The sequence below is a fragment of the Schistocerca serialis genome, chromosome 1 (genome assembly GCF_023864345.2).
Source record: "Schistocerca serialis cubense isolate TAMUIC-IGC-003099 chromosome 1, iqSchSeri2.2, whole genome shotgun sequence".
In the NCBI taxonomy this organism is placed as follows: Eukaryota; Metazoa; Arthropoda; class Insecta; order Orthoptera; family Acrididae; genus Schistocerca; species Schistocerca serialis.
In genome coordinates this window covers 254883335-254894642 of record NC_064638.1, presented here as the reverse complement: position 1 = coordinate 254894642, position 11308 = coordinate 254883335, and the positions used below count along the sequence as shown (strand labels likewise).

General features: G+C 43.4%; 1 protein-coding gene across 1 annotated transcript in view; it reads right to left on the bottom strand.

The window, feature by feature from the left end:
* Positions 1 to 2551: 2551 nt before the first annotated feature.
* The window catches only part of LOC126464191 (uncharacterized), a 47760-nt gene continuing 39003 nt past the window's right edge, over positions 2552 to 11308 (bottom strand). The window contains exon 2 of the mRNA XM_050096219.1: positions 2552 to 2956. Coding sequence (XP_049952176.1) covers positions 2552 to 2956 — 405 coding nt within the window. The remainder of the gene's footprint in view (positions 2957 to 11308) is intronic.

Sequence of the window (11308 nt, the reverse complement as noted above, 5' to 3'; positions counted from 1 at the left end):
ATTTCTTTGTTATTAGTTTTGATTTAATATTGAAGTTATCACTGAATAAAACAATTTTTTCTTATTTTTAAAAAGTTCATAAAACTTCAAACGGCGGAGGTTCGAATCCTCCCTCGGGCATGGATGTGTGTGTTTGTCCTTAGGAGAATTTAGGTTAAGTACTGTGTAAGCTTAGGGACTGATGACCTTAGAAGTTAAGTCCCATAAGATTTCACATCCATTTGAACATTTTTAAAACTTCAGAATAAATGAAATGTTCCATCTAAGTGCCGGATTATCGAAGTATTCCGTCAGAGGGAATGATTGGGACCCGAAGCCCTGATGCCGGCCGCGGTGGTCTAGCGGTTCTAGACGCTCAGTCCGGAACCACGCGACTGCTACGGTCGCAGGTTCGAATCCTGCCTCGGGCATGGATTTGTCTGATGTCCTTAGGTTAGTTAGGTTTAAGTAGTTCTAAGTTCTAGGGGGCTGATGACCTCAGCAGTTAAGTCCCATAGTGCTCAGAGCCATTTGAACCATTTTTTTGAACCCCTGATCAGTCGAATGTAGAAAACAGAGAAGAAGAAATGACACTGAAATGGGAAAATCGATAAGCGCTCCTGTCTGCGTCATTTAAGACGCCGCGACTTCACACAGGCCCAACACAGACAGTAACACAGACAAACTTTGAGTCGGCGATTCATTCCACGCATAGAATTTTTGCAAACACTGTCTGTACAGACAAGTCGGTGCTGATTCAGAGTGTGTAAAGGATCCTTCTCACACACAGCAGGAGTTATGCACTTACACAATTCTTCATACGTAGGAAGCTTTTCTCCTGTTCTCCTAAAGCTGAATATGAGCTTGCATAGGAATTACATACACTAAAGTGACAAAAGTTATGGGATGCCTCCTAATATCGTGTCGGACCGCTTTTTCCCGGCGTAGTGCGGCAACTTGACGTGGCATGGGCCCAACAAACCGTTGGAAACCCCTCCCCCCCCCCCCCCCCCCACACACATTTATGCAGAAATATTGAGCTATGCTGCCTCTGTATCCGTCCATTATTGCGAAATTGTTGTCGGTGTAGGAATCTCGATTACGTCCCATAAATGTTCGATGGTACTCAAGTCGGGTGACCTGCGTGGCAAAATCAGTGGCTCGAATTGGCCAAACTAGTCGCGAACAATTGTCGCCCGGTCACACGGCGCATAGTTATCCATAAAAATTCCCATCGTTGTTTGAGAACTTGAATTCCACTATGGTTGCAAATGGTCTGCAAGTAGCTAATGAACCACAGGACCCAGTCCATTCCATTTAAACGCAGCCCACACTGTTATGGAACCACCACCGGCTTGCATAATGCCTTATTGACAACTTTGGGTCAAGGGGTACCACACTCGAACCCTACCACCAGCTCCTATCAACTGAAATCGGGACTCGTCTGACCCGACCGTGGTTTTCCAATCGTCTAGGGTCGTATCTACATAGTCATATCCTCAGGAGAGGCGCTGCAGGCGATGTGCTGGTAACAAAGGCACTCGCGTCGGTTGTCTGCTACCATGGCCAATTAATGCCAGATTTCGCCGTTCTGTCCTAATAGGTACGGTCGTGGTACATCTTACATTGATTTATGCGGCTATTTCACGCAGTGTTGCTTGTCTGTCAGCACTGACAATCCCAAGCAAACGCTGCTGCTCTCGGTCGTTAAGTGAAGGCCGTCGACCACTGTGCTGTCCGTGGTGAGAGATAGCGTCTGACATCTAATATTGTCGGCACACTCTTGACACTGTGGATCTCGAAGTAATGAATTCTCTAATGATTTGCGAAATGGAATAGCCCATGCCTCTAGCTAGGACTACTATTCCGCGTTGAGAATCTTTTAATGCAGCCATAACCACGTCAGGAATATCCTCACATGAATCACGTGAGTACTAATGACACTTCTACAAACATGCAGCCCTTTTATACCTTGTGTACGCGATACAACTCCATTTGCGTATATGCGTTTTGCTGTTCACGGGATTTTTGTCGCATTGGTGTAATGTAGTACCAGTTTGACAGCGCTGATTCGAGGTGATTTATATCTTCTGTACGCGATACTATCGCATTTATCTATGTCCATCTCACTATTCCACGACTTTTGTTACCTCAGTATAATGGCGTAGCAATTTGGCAGCGCTGAGATGAGGTGTTCTTGGTGTAACACTTCCAGTTTCGATCAGTGTAGTAACAATACTAGCATTCCCTGTTTCCCTGCAGTGCGAATAAAGTACAGGCGGCCCTCGCGTGGTCGTACTGCCTATCGCAGGAACCTAACGCCTATCGGCTGCGCTGCTGCAACTAGATAGGCTCTCCCGTGATTTACGCGCAAGCCGGCTGGCAGATTTGCGGCGCGTCCCTCAAGACCGCTTCACACGTAAACACGTAAAAAAGTACACAAGGCGGCCGGAGCGGGAGAGGGAGGAATGAGGGACGACGGCGAGGGAGACAGGAGGTGGGGAGAAAAAATCCCAGAAAAGGAGGGCGCGTGCCGGCAAATGAGGCTGTTAAGCACACAGCTCACGTAAACTCATCTAAGTTGAGTGTCGGCTCTCCGGGCCGGAGTGACAACAGGCATTGCGGGCGAGATAGTGGCTGGCGGCGGCGGCGGCGGCGGCGGCGGAGGCGGCCAATCGGCGGGGTGGCCGGGGGCGGTGGGGGCGGAGGAGCCGCCGCAGCGCCTGATAAGCGGTTTAATTAAAATGCTGTCTCTTGAAGGATTGATGGCAGAAGAAAAGTATAGCCGCCAGTAGGGCGCGCACCGCCGCCGCCGCTCTCCATCCACCTCGCGGCGATCCGCCCCCGATAGCAGCCTGCGGGGCACGTCCGCCGCCAGGCGTGGCAGTGCGCTGGAAAAGCCCGTATGTCCAGTATCCGCCAGCGGCAGAGGAACGAGCTGAAATATCAGCTCGCTGGCCGGTGAACCCGTGCAGCCCTCCCAAACGGAAACTCAGTGACTAAAATTCGTGGAACTGTAATGTATGTACCTTAGTAAAAATCAGCTATTTCTCCAGATGAAGAGCTGGAACCTTACCGACGGTACTTGAAGGCTGATTAATTGTGTAAGAACATTTCACTAGTAATTTTGAAATCTAATTTTAATTGACAGCAGAGACGCAGAATGGCTTTTATTTTATTAGAAGTCGCAGTAATAATGTTGCCATGTAGAAAATTGTCAATAATTTTATAATACGTGAAGATTATCTGAATGTCGAATCTGGTAACTAATGATGACCCACGAGCAGTTTGTAGCAGTTCTGGATTATAATTTTTTTTTTTTTTTTTCAAAATGGAACTCGTAAAGGTAAAACATACTGTTCTGCGTTCTGACCTTAGACGGAAGAATCGGGCCCTACCGGCTACCGCGTAATCCTCTACCAATGGCGTCACACCGAGGGCCAGAATCCTGAGCACCTACCCAAAATTGCATTATCTGCTTCAGTATGGCCACAAGTGGGTAGAATGGGGTTTCTGAATCTTCTAATAACGATTTCTTATATCAAAACGAAAAATCTAAACTGGCAGATCCAATGTGGCTAAGAGAAACAGGAAAATATTTGTGGAATAGACAAAATTTGTTTTCGGTGAACATTTATAAAATTTATTACAAACTGCCTCTATTACTGTCTTTATTACAGAAAATAAGGCCGCGCGGGGTAGCCGCGCGGTCTAAGGGCGTCCTGTCACTGTCCGGGCGGCTGCCTCCGTCGGAGGTTCGAGTCCTCCCTCGGTCATGGGTGTATGTGTTGTCCTTAGCGTAAGTTAGGTTAAGTAGTGTGTAGGCTTACGGACCGATGACCTCAGCACTATCGTCCCTTAAGAATTCACACACATTTGAACATTGGAGCAGAAAATATGTATTAGTAACAAAAACTGAAAATTTTATAAGTATTTTTAAACATCTTCCTCTTGTGCTTCATGTTCCTCGTCTTCATTTCCTTCGTCATCTTCTTTCCCAGCGACATTTGTATTTTCCTCATCATCCTCAGCATCTTATTCATCGTCATCTATACCAGCAGGTAAGAAGAGGGCAATAGCTTCCTCCGAGCAGGTTTTCACTTTCCTCAGACACAGTGTCTCGAAACAAGAAATACGTAATAGGAAAGTACGAGGCTTATTCGGAAAGTAAGGGACGATCGCTTGCGAAATGGAAACCACAGTGAAAATCCAATGAAGTTTTGCACGGGTGTGTTGGGCGGTGTCTAGCATGCCCGTCGATCGCGTTACGTCGTTCTTTTTAGTTCTAAGCACACAGGGAGCGCATAAAGATACCTAGAACCATAGTGTCTCCCGCCAAGTACGAGTGCACGGTGAGAAATTTCGCCTCAAGCTATGCAGCCAACATTACATAACTGTCGTGCGTCTTCTTCTTCAAGACAATTCTCAGCCACATCCTGCAGGGGCAATGAAGATGTTCCTGTATCTTTTTCAGTTTGAAATGTTCGATTACCCACAATAAAGCCCGTAATTGTCTTCCTCTGAGTTTCATCTCTGCGCACATGAACCGCTGCCTATGAAGACAACATTTTGGCACAGATGACGAGCTGTAGGCCAGCATAGAGAATTGGCGAAAAGCACTGGCGGCTGCTTTCTATAACGAGGATATTGGAAAGTTGCTACAACGCTACGACAAACGTCTAAGTCGGATCGGAGATAGGTAGCTTGAAGTTGTAGCTAACTGTTGCAAATAAAACAGCTTTTATTTTCACTGTGGTTTCCATTTCGCGACCTATCGTTCCTTACTTTCCAAGTAGCCCTCGTATAATTTAAGACAATTAAATTAATCAAGGAAAAACCTATGGTATTGAGATAATATAGTAATACGATTCTGATATATATTTAACGTAGTCTGTATGTCATTTTCGAGTTGGTAGCTTACTTCGCAATCCTATTTTCCTCTACAGATTGTTCACGCTTTCTTGTAACATTATTTGATCGTTCGCGAACATCGTGCGGTTTATGCAGTTATCTCGTCCTACAGTTTAGGAACAAAGACGTAGTTCATATATACAGACATATACACAACTACATGTCTAGCTTGTCAAGGATGAACCTATTAGCTGGTATTGTCCTTGTTTTGGGAACCACACCAGCATTCTCCTGAAATAAATTACGGAATTCATTAAAAATCTATACCAGGATTGCCGGATGGTGCAACGTATTGGGTGGTTTATTGGTAAAAAATAATTGAAGTGAAATTAATCGTCACATGAAACTAGTTTGTTTTTACCTAACCACTGGAGGGCGAGTACACGACCGTGTATTAATGGTGGACCTTGGCGTCTGGTTGTGTTGCATTGGCCCTAATGAAGAATCAATGAATAAGTGCAAAGCAAAATTAAATGTGAATGTTAAACAAACTGATACAAGAATAATCCCTTAAGACGAGAATGTACCCAGACATCAATGTTTCGATTCTCTCTCAGTCTAATTCAGCACGAGGAAACAAGTTTTACTGAATGCTGGCCTGACAGAGGGTAGTATTACACACAGTGAAAAAAACAAAAACTAACGCAACTGACCTAGCGGAGTGTACGGAGGCAACATCTGATATATGCCAAAGGAACTGTGCATTGGACCACATCTAAAATCTGAACAAATACCTAACTTTCAACGAGTTCTAATAAGTCTGTTTGCAATAACGAATTCCTTAAAGCACAATCCAGTAGCGAATGTCTATGCTGGCGTTCAATGATAACACATTTCCTAAGACGCAAACTATTGCACTGAAAACGACTTAGCTCAGATTAACTGTAGACCACGCTATCAGTTAAAGACACGAGGTTCTCCGTCATAGAAGTCCTTACTATCCTTACCCAACTGTACGAGAACATCTAAAGTCCATCTTCGCCGAAGATGTTCTGCTCGGTCATTTAACGCTTCTATCATGTGACAGAACTTTAGTCAAAAGAATAATTACACATCTGACCAGCATGTCACGAAAACCATTCTTTAAAAGTTTTACAAATTTTAAATATGTACAATATACACGTCTGAATAACTACAACTCAATATCACTTTCTTTTAGTTTCATATTCGCAAATAACTAACATTAAATTATATTTATTATATTTTACACAAACCAGAACGAAGATTGCAATTCAACTGAGCATTTTTTAGTGTTCTCGCTGGTCCCTCAATAACCTATTCAAAAGGATCTGTTGCACCGCAAATGGTTCAAATGGCTCTGAACACTATGGGACTCAACTGCTGTGGTTAGCAGTCCCCTAGAACTTAGAACTACTTAAACCTAACTAACCTAAGGACATCACACACATCCATGCCCGAGGCAGGATTCGAACCTGCGACCGTAGCAGTCGCACGGTTCCGGACTGCGCGCCTAGAACCGCGAGACCACCGCGGCCGGCACACCGCAAATAATTTGATGGTTACTGCAGAATGAAAATGAGACACCCTCCATGCCAACGGCGCAGTTATGCGCTGACCGGCTTGACTAGCACCTGGATGGGTGACCTTCCGGTATACCGCGCGCTGTTAGCAAGCGGGCTGCACTCCGCCCTTGTGAGACAAATTGCGGAGCTACTTGGCTGAGGAGTCGGACAACGGCCGGGAGAGCGGTGTGTTACATGCTCCTCAATATACGAATTAAATGGTCCTTAAGACTAAGGATGACATGGCGGTCGGTCCGAGGCCTGTTTATTGCTCATGCAAGAGACCGTGGAAGCGGGCATTTCGGGCTGGCCAGGGAAGTTACAGCAGGGGCTGCCTGCTGATATAACAAGTACTGTCTCCGAAATGTCGAACTCGAAACCACATGCTATGAGCAAGCAAAGAGAACAGAGGCGTAATAGCACTGCCGCAGCCGACAGCAGAAAGGCAAAGCCGGTGCGACATGTGTTACCGGGCTGTTTTAAGTTTGAGCCACGGTTCTGCTACGGCTCATGTGACAGAAACTGATGCTTTAACATAACGAGGCTGGGGCATAAATACTCCTCATTTCTAATTAGGTGTGCCGTTATCTCCCAGCCGCTAGCTCTGATGGAGGACCTGCTGTGGTTCACTAGTCTACGTGGATCAACCAGACATCACATCTGGACTCTGTTATGCCAGCTGCAACCTGCTTCTCGCGCTGAGACCGGTGCAGTGTACTTGGCGACTTGTGGCCAGCGGGTCGCCTGGTGACCTATAGCCCAGGATAGTGCAGGCACCCAGCTGCCTTCTCCTGGCAGCCTGCCTGTGTTCGTGTTGGCAGACACTGCTACTGCTGTGAACCATCTCATCCGCGCGATGTCCACGGCGTGATTCTGAGCATCTCTGCAAGGCCTGTCCTCTGCTGCTAGGCTGTCCTAGTCTGTATTATGGGTCACCACTCGCTGCTGTGGTTAGTGGCCTTGACGAGTCGCTGCCGTCATCACTTCATCAGCCGTAAGAGGCCGCACGCCATCGGATCACCATTTGAAGACCGCAGCTCTTCGCACGCCGCTTACCACTTGCGTCCATGGTGAACAATTTTAAAATTATCTCAAGGTAACACACTCATGAAGAAGAAATAAAAACTTTGAGGTTCGCCTATGACATTGTAATTCTCTCAGAGACAGCAAAGGATTTGGAAGAGCAGTTGAACGGAATGGACAGCGTCTTGAAAGGAGGATATAAGATGAACATCAACAAAAGCAAAACGAGAATAATGGAATGTAGTCGAATTAAGTCGGGTGATGCTGAGGGAATTAGATTAGTAAATGAGACGCTTAAAGTAGTAAAGGAGATTTGCTATTTGGGGAGCAAAATAACTGATGATGGTCGAAGTAGGGAGGATATAAAATGTAGACTGGCAATGGCAAGGAAAGCATTTCTGAAGAAGAGAAGTTTGTTAACATCGAGTATAGATTTAAGTGTCAGGAAGTCGTTTCTACAAGCATTTGTATGGAGTGTAGCCATGTATGGAAGCGAAACATGGACGATAAATAGTTTGGACAAGAAGAAAGTAGATGCTTGCGAAATGTGGTGCTACAGAAGAATGCTGAAGATTAGATGGGTAGATCACACAACTAATGAGGAGGTACTGAATAGAGTAGGGAAGAAGAGGAGTTTGTGGCACAACTTGACTAGAAGAAGGGATCGGTTGGTAGGACATGTTCTGAGGCATCAAAGGATCACCAATTTAGTATTGGAGGGCTGCGTGGAGGGTAAAAATCGTAGAGGTAGACCAAGAGATGAATACACTAAGCAGATTCAGAAGGATGTAGGTTGCAGTAGGTACTGGGAGATGAAGAGGCTTGCTCAGGATAGAGTAGCATGGAGAGCTGCATCAAACCAGTCTCAGGACTGAAGACCACAACAACAACAACAACAACAACAACACACTCAGTTCGTTAGTGGAAGGTAGCAAGCGCAGTTACTCAGAAATAAACACGTACAGGTTTCATAATTTTATTTTCTCAAGTAACTTCAAGGACAACGGTCATCTTAGAAATTGAGTAACAACAATAAATGCCATTAAAAACGATACAGCATGTCTTCAAAACATACACGGTTTAAAAATGACATTGCAACATTTTCCAACAGGTTTTACAGCGTAACCGCTCCGTCTGGCATTCCAAACATGTTCCTTTCGCAGACAGATACAAGTTATTATACAGAGAGGATCACACTCTTCAATGATCTGAAACACATAAAAAGCAATTAGAATAAATATCTTAAAACAGAAAAGCAGTTAAAACATTTTACGCCCTAAAATAAAGCAACAGTGTACACAAGGGTCCACTGGTAAAGTACAGTGAAGTATTTTAGGTAATGTAAAATGAAAACCAAGCAACAGTGTTACAACAGATCTTAAATTAGAGACGCTACTTGGATAAAAGTTTAACCCTTGACTACGGCTTAAATGAACAAGGTTTTACCAACATCTGGCCAACATTCTATAGGCAAAAAAATATAAATAAATAAATAAAAATAAAAAACTTTCCCAAAATATGATTTCAAATGTAACTAGAGTGGAATGAATCGTTGGTTAGCTAAAATCTATTAGTTGAATAAATAAAAAAAACCAGATTGTTAATATTGTAAACCAAGAGGAAAGCTACAGAAATTTGTTTCTTTTTAAAACAACTTAAAACATTTAGCAAAATATTCATAAAGGTACCTCATCATACGTCATTTAAAAGCACTTCACCAGTAACCATCAAAACGACTAATCAGAATTCTTAACGGCACTAATCCAAACTTAGGCCCGCCCGGATAGCCGAGCGGTCTAACGCCTCGTCCCCGGCACGAATCCACCCGGCGGAATTGTGTCGAGGTCCGGTGAGCCGTCCATCTTCTACGACACTACAGGTAATACACACTCAACACTGCATAAACAGCTCGTAATCTCGACAAAAAAACTAGCTGCGCATCAAACTTCCACGCCAACGCTCGGTTTAGACTCAAGACAAAACTTGAGACACTACTTTATTTTCAGGTACATACTATAAAAGATTTCTCTGAGCTTCTGTCTCATGTAACACTGTACCGATCATGAGGCATCAACTCCTCATGAAAACAGCTCCTCCACTGCCACACAAGAATCAGTGACTCATTCGCTGGAGGTGACCAAAACCATGAACTGGTCCGCGTACAGCATCTTAAAACGTCATAGTACGACAACGCTTGCCAGTGGCCGACGTAAGCGTTGCTTGGAGATGCGGCGTCGGTATCTTTGGATATCGACTGTGGACCGCGTCAGGGGACATTGGCCTCTCCGAGTATCATCCCTAATCCTCTAGCAATGGTGTTTTCATAACGATATGACAGACTACTACCAGGCATTCACTCACCGCTTGATTGCTACCCTTCCCAGGGTGGTGAACAGCTAGCCGCCTGATCGCTGCCAACAAATTCCATCACCCACCATTGGGAACTGCCACCCTGGCCTCTACAGATCTTTTACAAATATTCGTTCAAAAATTTCTCATTAAATAAATACAGACGATTAGAAACTGTAGTAGAAATTGTTAATGCGTAGGATAAACTTTTCGTGCAACTTTAGAGAACTCTTTCTTTGGCAGTATGGAAACAGTTATAGAATAATTTATTTATAATAAATCTCTAGTTTCTTTATTGATATTTTAAATATTCTTATTTTATAGATAACTTCATACTTTCTCAGATGTCACATCAAATATACCAAGTGGTTACAATTAAAAATGCAACTTCTCAAAGAGTAATTATCGTATGGCATCGAAGCTTGGTAGATACTCTAAGGATTTAATGCGGAAACGATAATTTTGATCAACAAGTGCAAGTCTGGTGATGCGAATGCAAAAAATATATATAGAAATGTTTCCATATGTAATGGATTAATAAAGGGACGTGGGAAGAAAAAGTCAAACAACTGAGAAAGACACTATATTGAGTTTATTATTAGCCGCCACTTATATAATTTGTTCGCTATGAACACCGGAGATGTCGACGAGATGCTGTACAGCGCCAGTTTTGCACCTGGATTTAATTTTTCCAGTGTAAATCGGTCCACATGAACGTATCAGAATTGTAACTTCCCCATTATATTTTTCTGTACGAAATTTAGCCCAACTTTGCCTCCCACTCTCTAAAAATCTACGTACTACGAAAATTGTGTACCCATAAACTGTTATCCAACTTGCATTCATATGCTGACCTTTGACTAAAGAGAATGTAATTTGAATTGACATATAACTGTTCTGAATATAACTTGTCTTTATATTAAATGCGCAACTGAAGTAAATATATTATAGGGCCCTAATCAAATTTCCGCTTACATCTCGTCTTGACAACATTGTTACAAATTTCTCGAAAGCATTACAGTAAACAGAAAGCAGGCAGCGGCTAAGCTCGATTTTTCTCTTTCTAAATAAATATTCGAACTGTTACAGACCACATGGTGCAATGTCGTAACGCATAATTGTAAATATTGGTCTGAACGAAACTATGCTTAAAATAGTGAGCAGCGATTTGGAAAGTGTTCAATGTTAACAGAGAATTTCTATAAAAATCAAACAGCTTAATCAGTTGAAATCTTAATGCATGATTCAAGGAAGTGGGGGATCTTTCTCTCAGATTTGAGCAAGTTAACTAAATGCCAATAAACATTAGATGCGCAGTGCTGCAGTCTTTCCTTCTCTTAAAAAAATAGCGTGAATCACAATTTATATTCCTTTGATCTTTCAATATATACATCATATTAATACTTGTTGTCCATTAGAATATATCTTTCTTCATCGAACAGATACAATCTCAATTGAACGCAACACTGTTGAATACGTCCATCAGCTACGACACTCCAACTAAGAATATATTAGACTGCGCT